Here is a 15,173-nt window from a genome sequence, read left to right on the forward strand (position 1 = left end):
TCCTTAAATGACAAGGGGGGTCCTACTCCCATCCCTCTGTGGCAAGGACTTATTTGGCCAAGGATCCTAGCTTTTTTTCTCTTAACAGGTGTCAGCTGATGACCTGGATGGAGCAATGAACAATCAGATCACATACTCAATTGTGGAAGGGAACCCCCTGGGACACTTTTCCATTCAACCCAAAAGCGGGCAAATCAGCATCGCCAAGCATCTGGACAGAGAGGAGGTGAGTTCAACAGAATGGGAAGAGGAAGGCTAAAACAGATGTGCCCCAACAGACTGAGGGAGCAAAGTGTATTCAGTTACCTCCTGTTTTCTGAATGATCTATTCGTAATACTGTAAGCAGAAGGCAAGCATTTCATTCGTTCATTTTCTAGACTCATAGATACTGCTGTAGGAAGGCTGGGCTTTGGGGAAGGCAATACAGCCTTCAGTGGTCACAACTCTGGGCTTTGGTTTGCTCCACTGGTACTTCAAGCTGGTTGGGTGAGAGTCAGCCCCAAACTGGAAACCAACATGGTTGGTTTCTACTTCTCTGCATCAGCGCATTACAGAAAACAGGTATGGGTAAGAGATGGAAAGGCCATCTGGACAATCTCTCATTCATAAAACAGTAGCAGTTCAAACCACTATTGACAGATGTTTACCCAGCTTGGTCTCATCCATCTTTGGCAAGTTGTTTCACTTCTCTGCAAAACTACGGTGAGGCTGATTTTCTTTTCCAAAGTGCTTTGAGATTTATGGATACAGAGCCTTAGCCAAGGGCAAAGCTATTGTCATGGTGCAATGCATGGCCTCAAGCATTTCACAAGCTGCAGCAGAGTAAATCAGCATAAAAAAACACCATTCCTCCATTTCTCCAAGTAATCATGCACTACAAATCCTCCAGATCCCCAGTTATTCCCTGACCGTTCGAGCCATGGATAACGGCCACCCTGCCCAGTTCAGCGATGCTGCTGTGCGTGTCCATGTGTCTGATGTCAACGACAACCCTCCCCGGTTCTTCCAGCTCAACTACAGTGTGGTGGTGCAGGTAAGCCAGGAGGTGGTTTGTTTTCCCAGTCCACCTCAGGGCAGTAAGGCACTCCTGCGTGGGCTGCAGAGGGGTGAGACAGTGATAAAGCATGCTGTTGTGTTGTGCTTATTGCCACAAAGAAGTGGTAGCATCTGCAGGGGCAGGTATTCTGCCAACAGATGCCGTTTTCTCTTTCCAGTAGTTTCAGACACTTCCTGTCCTTTCAGTGCAGAGGTTTTCATGCTTTCCAAGCCTGATCTGCAGCCCCTTTCTCCCTTGCAATTGACCATGTCTACACCACAACATAAAGAGCAGGCCCAAGCACATGGTCAAGCACCATCATGTCTGCTAGATGCAGCCCAGTTGTCACTTTAACTCAAAGTAACTATATGTACTCAGAAAGGAAGACAAAACATGCTTTCATCTGTACTTGTGCTGGCATGACTCAAGGGGAAAGAAAGGGCATCAGTTCAACTGTCTATGCTTAGCTGCCACATAGGTAATGCTATGAGAGGCAGTTCCTTGCCAACATCATGTCTCTGCCATTGCTGGCAAGAGTCTCAAGTCTGTGTGTAAGACAGAAATGCACATGGGGCGTAGGATTTGTTTCCATGTGGGTTCTTTTTTCTTTGCTTGCTTTCTTCCACTAGCATCTTTCTCCGTTTCAGGAGAATGCTCCAGTGGGTACCAGCGTCCTGGAGCTGATTATGAGTGACAGAGACTCCCCAGAAAATGGACCACCATACTCCTTCCAGATCACCCAGGGCAATGACGGGAAGGCTTTTGATGTCACCCAAAATGGTCTGCTGGTAACGTCATCTGTCCTGAACAGAAGAATAAAGGAACAGTACCTACTACAAGTCCAGGTAGAGCCTGCTTTGCTGTCCTGGTATCTGGATCCCCTAGCTAGATTAAGTAGTAACAAAATTAGGATCACACAGCTGGATGGAAACATTACTGGCTTTGGAGAAATCCAATCCAGGCACAAATCATGCAGCTTGGAACCAGCCTCAGAGCTCATTTCTCTGCACAGTTTACCCACAAGAAGCAGGGGGCAGCTTCTGCATTGATAAAATCAGATAATGTGATAATGAGAAATACGTTGTCAGTTTTCTTAGATGCTTTTCCCAGCATCATTCTAGCATCTTCCAGTTTAAAGTGAGACCTGGATCTGGTCCTACAAACTTTCTCCAATTATCCCTGTCATTTAAGAAGCTGTTTAAATTCCTCTTCAAAGAGGATTTCTACTGTTGCAGAGGGAATTATTTTTCAGTGTTATCAGTAAGAATAGTAGCAAAACAAAAGGATAACAACATGTAAAATACGTACTTCTTCAGTAATAGTAGTTGTTCTAAAAGGTAGGTACTACTGTGTTATAAATCTCAACCACCAACTGCCTAAGATTAGGGAGAAACTTATTCTATAATCTGATTATTCACATTTTCTATTTTGAGGCTCCTTGACTCATGCTAGACAGACACTGTCACAGGTGGGAGATGGGCTTAAATAGTCCAGAAGGTGACCAAATGTGTTGATGTGCGTAACTGCTTTGTAGCTTTGTACACTCAGTTACGGATGGATCCCCAAAGGTTGGCAATGTCTCTAAAGATGATTAATCCTCAGGAAACCAGAACTGCTCAGGTGTGCCTGAGCTAACGATGAGCACACACGGAAATGTGTGTGACCCCACCACTAACAGGAGGTCTCAATCAGTCTTCATGCTGGAAGGAATTTCCCTGGGGCCATCTCAAGGCAGAGGTCCAAGAATGCTGCCAATATTTCCCATTCCTTCTCCATTCCCAGCCCTCTGCCTGACAGCTTCCACCCACTGCTACCTGCAAGGCACTCTTCCTTCACAAGACCTTATCAGCCCGTTCAGTCAGGTGAGGTGACAGTAAGTCAGCATGTGGCTATAACAGATCCTTCTGTTCTCCTTGACAGGTCTCCGACAGTGGTATCCCTCCCCTGTCCTCATCTGCGTTTATAAACATCCAAGTGACTGAGCAGAGTCAGTATGCCCCCTCAGCCCTTCCCCTGGAAATATTCATCACCACCAACGAGGAAGCTTTCCGAGGTGGTGTTCTGGGCAAGATCCATGCCACGGACCGAGACCCCCATGACACGCTCGTGTACACTTTGGTGGCAGAAGTGCCCCAGAAGGGACTCTTCTCTGTTGGGGCTGCAGATGGGAAGATCATTGCTGGGGACAAGCTTCCCCATGGCCACTATCTTCTGAACGTGACAGTCAGTGATGGTACGTTCACAGCCACCACCAGCGTCAATGTCCACGTGTGGTGCTTCACGCAGGAGGCCTTGGACAAGGCGGTGGTGCTACACTTCCGACATCTCTCCCCTGAGGAGTTTGTGGGCGACCATTGGCGCAACTTGCAGAGATTTCTGGGGAACATCCTTGTCACCCGGCGCCAGAACATCCACATGGCCAGCTTACAGCCTGCAGCTACCTCTGATGGAGTGGACCTGCTCTTGGCTGTTGGAGAGCCACACGGCTCCTTGTATGAGCCTCGGGTCCTCGCTAATAAGATCACTGTGTCAGCTGGGGAGATGGACCAACTTGTTGGTCTTCGGATGAAGAAAGCAATTCATGTGCCGTGCCATGGGTCAGACTGCGCCCACCGTGTCTGCAAGGAAACCATTCAGCTGGATCCAGGCATGATGTCTACTTACAGCACTGCCCGACTCAGCGTTCTCACCCCACGGCACAGCTTGGAGCAAATCTGCTCTTGCAATGGTGAGCAATCCTTCCTGCTGCTGTCCTGCCCTATAAACCTGGGCATATTGTGTTTTCCTTCAGTACACTGTAGAGCACATGGACTTTCCAAGTTGTCCAATGACTAATAACTCTGCCTGCAATTTCAAAGACAAACCTAGACTCTTAGAGCTTGAGAGTTTCATATAGATTTTTGTTTTAAGTTAATCTCCTGTAGCATTTGATAGCAGCAGCATCTATCTCATTGGGAAAAGTCACTCAGACCTAGCAGGTAATGAAGCTCAGTGATCTCTGGGCTCCTGTGTTGTTGTAGGCTCAACAAAGCATGGACTAACAGATTCAAGGAAAGCCAGACAAAGCATATTTGTTATACTCACTCTAGTATAGTTCAAAAAATAAAAGGAGGGAGCAGAAACAGAGGTTAGCATTAGTTAGGCAGGAATGGTAGGGAATACCATAGAATAATGTAAAGACCTATTAAGGATAAGGAAATTCAAGGGTGTTGTAGAACACACTGAGAGTACCTTGAAGGTGCTATAGGACAGAAATAGCCAGGCTGCTATTGCAGGATTGTTTTACAGTTGAGTACATAGATTAAATACAGGGAGCTCCAAATAGGAGCTGTGGAAGATGCAGTGCAGCAGTACATGGGTTGCTGTGGATGGGGCTGTTCGTGGACAGTTACTATGTCATGCTGGGGAAAGAGGCAAGGCTTGATAGAGTGCATAGCATCAAAGCATGACAAAGATGAGACCTTTCACTCATTCTCCTTACAGGAACAGCTGTGAGGTTTGGGGGCCACAGTTACATTTGGTACCAGCACTCGCACATTGGCTCCTGGCACATACATTTTCGCCTGAAGACCCACCAGCTGCACGCTGTCGTGTTCTACGCTAACGGGACTGACCATGCCACTTTGGAGGTATGTACTGCAATGTGCAGTGTAGGAAACCTTACTCTTTCAGAGAAGGGAATCGCAGAACGATGATGCAATAACATGTACCCTTACTAATTCATGTAGCTAAAATATGAGATTTGGGAAGACCAAGTGAGAACCAAGCACAGTTTGGCAATTGCTGCAACTACAACTAGTGAATCTTTTTTACGTCTGTGAATGCGTGTGCTAGTCTCTGGTGTGAAGGCAGCATACACCGATATCATAAATCTACATCATCGTCTTTCCTTACAGTTTGCTTCTCCATCCTTCTTTCTTATCACACCTCTAAGGGCAAAGAATTTACCAGGTGGAATTTTTCCCAGACCAGTCTGCTTTCACTATAGCAAAAGGCAAACTTCCTTCCCAAACCTTAGGAATGGAGTCAAACCCCCACTGAACACACAAACTGTCTGCAAGCCCACAGTATGGTTCAATCCGACACAGAGGAGGCAGCCACATTGGGCTAGAGGCTTAGGGTAACAGGGTAGAGATCAGGAGGGCACAGGTGAATTCTGAGATTGGGAATATCATTACCAGCCTTTACCTGCATCAGAGCATATGCCAGTCAGGTCATGCATCTAATCAAATGGACCTCAAATTAAAGGTCTTTTACAATAATGGACAGAGCAGACAAAACAGGAGCCTGAAATGTCATTTCTCAACGCCCCACTCTTTTCAACCACTTGCTTCAGGTGGTTTTACTGTTTAAGACACCTGCAGAGCCAGGAACATTTCAGTCTGCTCTCCTCCCTCCAGCTGCACACTGAGTCTATCCAGCTTTCAAAGGTCATCTCCCTCTTCCACTTTGGCAGCAGGAGGAAAGAAGCAGATGACTGAAGAATAGGGGTTTTGTATATTCCTCATCAATTAAATTCAGACTAACTGGAGACCACAGTCATAGGACATACTTACCAGCTTACAGGGATTTGTCTCTGAGACTAATCACATTGAGTTATACACACTGTACCCTACCTGGAATTGTTCATACTGGCCCCGAATTCCCTCATCCCTTCTCACAGAAGAATGAAATACTTTTCTTTCTGCTGTTATAAAGGACTCACACAGACAGGGAGCTGCACAGCAGCTGAACCCAGGGACCTGCTCGCAGTACATATTGCAAGCTCCTGCAGACACAGCCATCACTCCTTAAGAGCAAGAGCAGAGAAACATCACCCCTATATCCTGTACCATCCAAGCATGACTTTAAGCTGTATTGTAAAGGGCTGATGAGAAAAACTTCTCAAGAAGGGTCTTTAGCTTCCTATCCCATCTCTGGGAAGGAGAGTCACCAAGCAGTTCAGCAAGAGTCCTGAACTCCACATGGTGCTCAGAAAGGCTGAGATGGGAGCAAGCTCTACTGAGCCAGACCTAGCACAGAGTCAAGGGAGAAAAGACTCATTACTGGTGGAGTTCAGTGTGTCCGTGATCTGTACCCAGATGTCTCCACAAGCTTTTCAATTTGAAAAGTCTCACCAGAAAGTTGCCTGTGAAGTATTTCTTCCCTGTCTTACTTTATTTACAATATATCAGAGTTCAAACCTTTTCTAGACCATCAGGCCTGAAAGATCCTGAAGGAATCCCTCAAGACTTTGTAGGCTGCAGTACTCCAGGCAGGAGCCAAAGCTTTGACAGAATCAGAACGGATGTTTTGTAGATTTGGTGAAGAGGACGAGTTCTGCCAAGGGCATGCATACCATCACCCTCCCCATCACTAAGCTCTCCTGATGTGCAGAAATAAGATTGCAGCAAGAGGATGGCAAACCAGGCAAGCTGGGAAAGACTTGGCAACCTGTCAGTTCTTGCTCCAGGGAATCGAGTTCTCAGCTGTCTCCCAGCCCCAGAAATTGATAAGCCCAATCTACAGACCCATCTGAAGTGAAATCATGTTCCTCCAGATAAAGAGAAGTGACAAAGCTCTCCGGTGTGCTTGCCAATTGTGCAAAGAGATTTACACACATGTTGCCCTGGGGCTCTTCCATGGCATGTGCCAGCTGCACATAATTCTTCCTTCCTTCAATGGTTGCTCTCTTCTCCAAGTGAGATTTATTTATATCATGGTCTTCTTTAAGAGCTAACTGTTGTCCTGCTCTGCTTCTGACTCCTCCAGAGCAGCCCCATCATATCATATGTAGGTTCCCCTAGAGTTCAGTGTAGCACATAACCGCTCCTCCTCTTCTAGCCGCTACCAAGCATCACCACTCCCCGCTGACTCTAATACCCCCAAGGAGAACTTTTGCCTGGGATTAATTGCTTGATGTTACGTAGCAAGCTCTGCAGGTTTTCCATGAATGTTTTATTCCGTCTCTTTTCTCCTTCTCCAAACTCTCTTGGCTTCTATAAGAGAGAGGTTTTATCAACAAAGTAGTGGGGAGAAAAAAGCGAAAGAGAGACTTACCCCTGACTTCACCCTGAAACAAAACCTTTCATAACCTCTCCTTTTTTCTTCCTCCATACGGGTTTTAAAGATTAATCTTGGGCAGCTTATAAGAATTTCTGATGCCCCAGTTTAAGGCAGAAGACAGTGGTGTGGTTCACTTTCAGCAGCTCAACATCTTGTCTCCCTCCTATCTACTGGGGATCAAGGATAAGATTGCAATACCTATCAGCGGCTTTGGCTTGGCTTTCCAGCATGCTGGTCAGGAGCAGGGTACAACAGTAATTCCTTTCTCTGCCTCTCAACTCTTCCTTGCTTCCTCCAGCAACAGCTGCCAGTGCTCCTCCTCAACGATGTCCTTTCAGCACCCTCATCCATGCCAAAGGGGCAACTGCTCCAGGACCTTCCTCACTACTAACAAGGCAGTGAGAACAGAATAAAAACCATGTGGCCCAGAACAAGAGTCCACCTGTGACTGGCGATGAACAGTCTCAATACTGGGGCTCTGATTAGGCTCAGGAAGGGAGGAGAAGGGGTAAGCAGGACTATGATCACGTGGCTTTGCGCCTTGTTACCTGGAAAGATCAGCTTCCCTCCTTGCACACAGGCCAAAGGTTGCATGGAAGGACCATGGGTGAAATTGTGCTGGAGAGATGAAGGTGTTTTGCAATGTAAAGGAGGTTGCAGTCACTTAAACAGGCTTTAATTGACCCACACATAGCTCAATATGAGTGAAGGGGGCTGATTTGGGCAGCTGGTTATTCTTGGAGTCTGAAAGTTGGGATTCATCTTGACTCTCGATGCTTAGGCAGGGAGAGAGGGGAACACAGAAGTGTTGAAAGCCTCTACGAAGACAGGTACTTGTATCACAGCTAACTGTAGCTTTTGGGATGTGTTTTGCAGATGGTTAATGGAGTGCCTCAGCTTGGGTACAGCTGCCAGGGAAACTACACCGGGAACCTCTCCTCCTCACGTTTTGTGAGCGATGGCGAGTGGCACTCGGTGTTCCTGGAGGTGAAGAACACGTCCGTCCGCCTGCTCATTGATGGCCTTGGAAACGCCTCTCTCCAGCTGCCAGCGACCTGCAGTGTGTCCCGGGGCAGACGAGACCTGCTTTTTGGGGGCCTCCGGCACTCGCCCCAGTCCCAGAGAATCATGTGGGGGTTCAGGGGCTGCCTGGACGTGGTTGCAATCAATGGCAGAGAAGTGGTTCTCTTGCCTGGGAAAGGGCAATCGAAGGAAGTCGTGGAGGAGGTGGGGATAAAGCAGTGTTGCTCCCCCACCGGTGCCTGCAGCAGCAACCCGTGCCTCAACAATGGGATGTGCTCCGAAACTCATGGAGGAGGTATGTGAACATCCCACACAGCAGTGGGAGGGCTATAAGTAGTGAGGGTAGGGGAAGATGTAAGCTGTTCATTACAAGGAGAATCAGAGGTGCAGGGGGACCTCAATTGATAGCTGACTCAGAGCAGCAGCAGTTGGGGGATACAGGATCACCATCCTGGCTCTCACCAATGGGACCATGGCCCCGAGGGCAGGAAGGTGTTTCTAAGGCGTGTGCATGACCTAAGAGAGCAGAGCTCTGCCAAAAACTCAGATGCAAATAGAAATTCCACCCACCCCTCTGCATCCTCTTTGCTTAAGGAGCCTTTAGCAAAGCTGGAATCAGGCAAGATGGGATCATGCAGTGATGGTATCTGGGCAGAAGTAAGACAAGATCTTGGTCTATTCCCACTGCAGTCAGTGACTCCCCAGGGCTATGGGAAGGGATATGGGAAAACCATAAGCTCAAATCCAAGAGTCTCAGGCTGACACAGGGTGCATGTGCTCAACAGAGGTTTGATACCAGGCTCTGCCCAAGACAGCCACATCACTGCCCCATTCCTCCCATTAGGGGGGCTCCCTGCAGCCAGCTGCATCAGAGGGTCTATCAGGATGGATACTGTGTGCACCTTGGCCCTTCCTTGGGGCAGAGGGGTGTTTTCCAGGCTGTTGCATGGGGCAAAAGCTCCTCCTGGAGCTCTGTGCTCTTTGGGTCCATTGCCAAATCCCACACCCTGCCTGGCGAGCAAGCGAGGACAGAGGAGGGAGCACACCTCCTCCTGCTCTGCCCGCAGCCTCTGGGAACAAGATTCCCAGCCCTGTCGACTCAGCAGCTGCCTGGTTCAGGTGAACTTGTTTGACATGAGGTACATCTGTACTGAGCAGTTAGCCTGGCTGGCATCACACCTCACCTTAGCCTGCAGACCCTCCTCACTGAAAACCCCTCTGGCTGGGATGGAAGGGGCTCAAAGCCTATGAGGTGAAAACTTTGCTCTAAGTCAAAGCATTGCTTGCTTTGTAGAGAGTGTACAATGGGAGCGAAGAGGAGGAAATCAGTCCCTCAACATTAATCCGATAACCATCCAGTGCTCTTTACATAGTTTCCTTCCAAGTTGATCAACTTCTGCAGATGGCCCAACTGCCCAGGAAAGAGCCCATGGGGCATGGCCCCAGGCAGAAACACGCAGGGCACTGCTGCAGGGAAGGGGATGCTCAAGGGACATTTAGTCTGTGAGGTGCTTGCCTGCCCTGAGCACTGCAGGCTCACTCCTGTGGACCACGGGCGCACAGCACAAGGTTATGCAAAGCTCCGCGCAGGGATCTCAGGCGTGGGATTATCTGCGCAGGCAAAGACACGTCCGTGCAGGAGAGCCCGGGTGCGCCACGTGGCCGCATGAGAACGCATCCGTGCGGGAGGGGTCAAAGCCAGACCAGCACCACATCAACCACAGCGCTCGGGACCACAGGGGCCAACACGTGTGAACCCCTGCACACGGACACACGTGTTTGGGCACAGCAGCCGCAGAGGCGAAGTCCAGCACATCCCTGTTGTACAACCGCTAACGCACGTGGGGGAACAGGTCTGTGTTCACCCTGTTCTCTAAAGCAGGGATGTTTAACCTGTAGATGAATAGGACTTTTCAAGCATGCTGTAAGGTGGAAACCCTGAACTTCCCATGTGGCACCACCAGCAGAGCAATTAGCAGGAGCTCAGCACAGCCAGGGACATTCCCATGCTTAGGGCTACATTAAACAGCAAACAGCAGCAGCCCCCTCTGAGTCCCCGGCTATGCAGGGTTTCTCTCTGGCTGTGAGCAGACACCTCCTGTAGGCAAGAGAAACCTGACATGTTGAGACAGGCTCTTCATACCACGCGAGCTCACAGGACTAAACGTTTCAGAGAACAATAAGGTACAGAGGATTGCATTTAGCAGAGTCAGAAACCATGAATCAGCCAGCCAGACTCCCCTTCCTTTGAGCTGAATCTGTCCCCTAGCTTCTCTATGCATTAAAGCTGTGTCCTGAATGCACCCCTGGTAGGAAAGGGTCTGTCAGGAGAGGACAGGGTTGACTTGTTGCTTAAATAGCTCTCTAGTGCCACTGCATTGCCTCAAAGTGGTAACGCAGCCTCCAGCAACCACTTCAGGTCCTACAAAGTACCCACGACGCTGCCATATGGATGGCTCGGATGCCCCATAGCACCTTCTGCAGCAGCAAGTACCTATGCTTAGGTAGCTGGATTGAGCCCCCTGTGTGTGCCATCAGCACCAGGCACTGCTCCTCCTGTTCCTGCTAGTTTTTCCATCAGGATACAGTCTCTACATGGCACTTTCTCACCCTCTCCAGGTTACACCTGCATCTGCCCTGGGCTCTTTTCCGGTGAGCGCTGTGAGCTCGGGGACAGTCCCTGCGAGTCCAAGCCCTGCCTGCATGGGGGAACCTGCACCCTCTCTGCCACGGGGTACTCCTGCCACTGCCCTGACTGGTACCTGGGCGAAAGGTAAGGTCCAGGAAGGCTCTGGGATGGGTGATCTCCCATGGTGGGTGAAAACATGACCTCTACCAACAACCACTGCACATTTCTGGAGCTCACCGGGTCCAGACGCTGGGATGCAAATTGCATGTACCTGAGCACTGGAGCAGGGAAGTGTCTATAAAGGCAGAGCTGAGCAGAGCGAGACATAAACAGCTCTGCCATCAAGCGGTCACTGCCCGTCTGTGCCCATCTCCTCTGATCAGGACGGGGAAAAAGACGACTTTCCTCACAGAGGCTTTGAGCGCTCCTCCAAGCGCCCTGTCCTGCCTCCAGCCCAGCATGATGAGGGATGCCCAGTACAGGCTCAAACAGCATCACATCCAGCTCATCCCTCTGCCTCATTTACCCACGATGAACACTGGTCCTTTGAATCAGTGCAGAGGCACAAATTATTCGCGCAGCTCTTGAACTAAAAGCGTGTGGTCCCCCAAAACCTGGGCATTAGGTGGCAGTGTGATACCTGGAATCACCGGGTGTTCAGCCTCAGCCTGCGGGGTTGCACCGCAGCTCACACAACCCAAAAACACTTAGAAAGAGGAACCCAAACCTCACAGTTTGTTCAGTAACAAGATAAAAAGGAAGGCAAGCCAACAGAGCATTCATATTTCCCCTAGCAGGGGGAGATCATCGCTGTTGGAAGGAAAGCTTCCCTGTACAATTGAGGAACTTTTAGGTTGTGTGGGGTGCAGCAGGACAGAGTCAGAAATTCAGTCCCAGTTCTGCAGCTCCTTCAGATGCCAAAACCTCTCCAACAAGGGTGCCCATCAGCACTTCTCAGGATAGATTTTCCCCAGCTGTTTGCTGCAACCTGCAAACATTCACTGATCATCCTGAGACCCCAAAGCCTGAAGGACATGAGACATCAGAAGAGGTTAGCACACCTCAGAGTGACCCTGTGCTCCCTAATTTGAAAGGGTAAGAGCATCTCTCTGTGCCATGTTATCCCTAGAATGTCCAAATACGCCTCTGAGGCAGGATACCCCCATTTTAATTTGTTGCATATGACTGAAAAATTGAACCATCTGTCAAACATATTCTCCTGAAAAGCATCATTTTATACTCCAGCATCACAGTCCTCTGCCAGGAGAGGCAGGTAGCACAAACCTAGGGAGGGAGAGCAGACAAGGATGGAGCATCCTTAGCTGGTATAAGTCAGACTCCTGAATAAGATACCACCATTCTACCTGCATCTCCAGGCTGACATTGGTTGTCTCCATCTTCTCCTCCCTACAGGTGCGAGAAGCTGGCTGAGGAATGCCAAGACAACCCATGCCGAAACTCCGGGCGCTGCGTGAGCACCCAGGGCTCGGTGCACTGCATCTGCCCATCGGATTACCAGGGGGACTACTGCACACAGCCCATCATCACCCCGGCCATCGTGCCCACACAATGGGCAGTGGGCCCTGAGGAGATAGCAGAGATTGTGGCCGGTGTGCTGGGGGTGGCCATCCTGGCCGTGGCCTTCGTGCTCATCCGCAAGCGCTATCGCCACCGGGCCAAGGCACACAAGCCCGTGGCAAGGGAGGACCCCGACCTGCTCTCCAAGAGCGAGTTCTCCAAGAGCGTAGGTGTGGGCACCCAAGCAGTGCCACCCATCGAGCTCAACATCCTCAGCGATGCAGCGCACAACAACCTGGACCGGGGCACACCAGAGCAACGCAAACCCACCAGCACCCCTGAATTTGTCACCTTCAACTCGGCCAATGCCCCGAAGCACCGCGGTACCATCGTGTGCAGTGTGGCACCCAACCTGCCCCCCGCTGCACCCCCCTCCAACTCCGACAACGAGTCCTTCATCAAGTGCACTTGGGCCAGGGAGGAGATGGGTCAGTAGCACTCATTCTTGTTGCTCTTACACATCCCTCTTCCCCTTGTGAAGTGGATCTAAGGTTGGCAAGGATGAGGGACCAACAGTGGTGGTTAAAGCCAGGCAAAAGCACAGGCAAACGGTGCCCAAGCCCTGCTGTAGGATCCTCTATTGGCTCCTCCCTCCTGGCTCACCAGTACATCCCAGTTTTCAGCTTTAATCTCCTCAGTCTTATATGCAATAAGAAGGGAAAACATTAATGCATAGCCTGGATTCCCACACATCCTGGGTCAAAAGACCTCATAAAAGAGAACTGTTAAGAAGAAAAAATATAAGATCCTAAAAGTCAGTGTGAGTTTTTGTGGAGGCATTTTTGTTAGTTCCTAGGCAGAGGAATCACACCCTCAAGGAAACACCTTGTGTGGCTCTGGACAGCAAGGTTACTGCTTTCTCTCCATGCTGGAACTCATCACCAATGTACACTGTTAGAAGAGGGGTCACAAGAGTAACTACAGGGAGAGATCCAATGGATCACTTCCTCTGCCCCATCCCTTCATCATGCAAGCTTCTTGCATGCGAATGGCACAATAAGTGTGTCTTTTGGATGCTAGAGTAGTGGGGGCTGAAGGTGGGAACACTGCTTCAGCACAGCAGCCCCCTTGATTCCCAAAGCAGCAATCACAACTCCCCTGTCCCCACATCTCTCTTCCCTGGTTGCCACATCTCCTGCAGGCTCAGTCTACAGGAGTAGCAGGAGGGCAGGAGAGGGAAAACAACAGCTTGAGCTGCAGCTAACACAACTCTCTTTTATTCCAGTCTACCCAGCAGAAACAACCTACTGGCCCCCCCGGTACCTGTCTTCAGACGTGCAGGAGTACTCCCACTACGAGATCATTCAAGGCCCCCCAGCATCCTCCTCCCACCCTCCTCTTCCCCCACCTCCTCCTCCACCAGCAGACACGGAACCGGTCGCTCTTTATGGAGGCTTCCCCTTCCCGCTGGACCAGAGCAACAAGCGGGCTCCCATCCCGCCCCGCTACAGCAACCAGAACCTGGAGGACTTCCTGCCGCTCGGCCCCGTGGACATGGGAGCCTCTCAGTGCCAGAACGAATACACGGCCATCAGCTACTACCCAGCGCAACTGGTGCAGGGCGAGGGTGTCCCGTACCAGCCCGACCCCGGGTACAAGCGGGTGAGCATGCGCCTGAGCGTGGCCCAGCCCTCCTATGCAGACTGCGAGGTGGGCCACCAGCCCAGCATCCGAGCACAGCCCCTTCCACCCCCCAACTACGAGGGCTCTGACATGGTGGAGAGCGACTACGGGAGCTGTGAGGAGGTGATGTTTTAACAGGGGGCTCATGCTCGGGATGAGAAGCGCATCTCCGTGCAGAACAGTGTGCAGGGGGCTGGTCCATGCTGCTCAAAGGGGTTTAATGTGGTCCCACACACACACTTTGCAGCATCTCCCCATGCATGGCTGGGGTGTAATTTGGCTGGATCTTTCCCCACACTGTGCTCCTGCTGCAAATAGAGGGGAAATGCTCCAGCCACTGCCTGGACACAGAGGATGCTCCTGGGATGCCAGTGACTAACCTGCCGCCTTGCCAAGGGAACTTCCTCGGATACCATGCAGGACCACAGCATGCCACCTCCTTCCACCTCAGGCTCCCTGGCCGCAGGGATGATGATGAGGAGGAGGGCAAGCACTGCAGGTATGGCAGCAGTCATGGTGGAGAAGGTGCAAAAGGACTAGTGATGCACAGCCTGGGAATGCCCCACGTGGGGTAGCAGAGCTACCCTGCTCTGGCTCTGAGGGCTTGCATCAAGCCAACAGTTTGTCCAGTGGAACGGATCAGCTGGTGCAAGCCCCTTCCATGTCTGCTCCCTGATGCAGGGAGAGAGATGAGGGAATGCAGCTGGTCCCGTCAGCACGTCCCTCACTCGGCCAATAGAAGTCCAAGAAAAAAGAGAAAGATAAAAAAAAAAAAAGACCATTTCTGTACTAAAAACAAACAAGAAGCTTCAGCACACCAGGGACCACTCACAGACTCAACCCAGTGCGCAGGCGGGCTGTGCTCATGGGTATAAGGGAGACCCTGCCTAGAGGATGCAAGCACAGACATGTCCCATGGCTGTCGTGGTCCCGTGCTGAACACAGCAGAACATGGTCCTGCCGCCCAGCTGCGGCTCCCTGGTGTATCCCAGAAAGACTGAGCAGCACCACATGGCTGAGACAGGGCACCGGGGCTGCTGAGCGCGGGTTTGCCCGTGTGTCCTTGTGCTTGGAAATGCATCGTTGCTTCGTGAGAGGTTTCCTTTGGTCGGTTGTTTGATGTAACTTTTTTTGTCGTTGATTTTTGGAAAGTATTAAAAGAGTTTGGATTTTTTTACTACTGATCTTACCCGATAACTTGGGGATTTCCTTGTGAATAGGACATCCCTGCCCAGCTC

At 50.5% G+C, this 15,173-nt stretch overlaps 1 protein-coding gene across 1 annotated transcript in view; it reads left to right on the forward strand.

Annotated features, from left to right (window-relative positions):
• FAT2 (FAT atypical cadherin 2) overlaps positions 1-14,252 on the forward strand; it is a 44,524-nt gene extending 30,272 nt beyond the window's left edge. Inside the window, exons 15-23 of the mRNA XM_065690782.1 lie at positions 89-226; positions 891-1,034; positions 1,685-1,882; positions 2,958-3,765; positions 4,521-4,666; positions 7,959-8,400; positions 10,725-10,878; positions 12,148-12,740; positions 13,538-14,252. Coding sequence (XP_065546854.1) covers positions 89-226; positions 891-1,034; positions 1,685-1,882; positions 2,958-3,765; positions 4,521-4,666; positions 7,959-8,400; positions 10,725-10,878; positions 12,148-12,740; positions 13,538-14,070 — 3,156 coding nt within the window. The 3' untranslated portion in view covers positions 14,071-14,252. The remainder of the gene's footprint in view (positions 1-88; positions 227-890; positions 1,035-1,684; positions 1,883-2,957; positions 3,766-4,520; positions 4,667-7,958; positions 8,401-10,724; positions 10,879-12,147; positions 12,741-13,537) is intronic.
• The last annotated feature ends 921 nt before the right edge of the window (positions 14,253-15,173 follow it).

Source organism: Lathamus discolor, chromosome 10 (genome assembly GCF_037157495.1).
Source record: "Lathamus discolor isolate bLatDis1 chromosome 10, bLatDis1.hap1, whole genome shotgun sequence".
Taxonomy (NCBI): Eukaryota; Metazoa; Chordata; class Aves; order Psittaciformes; family Psittacidae; genus Lathamus; species Lathamus discolor.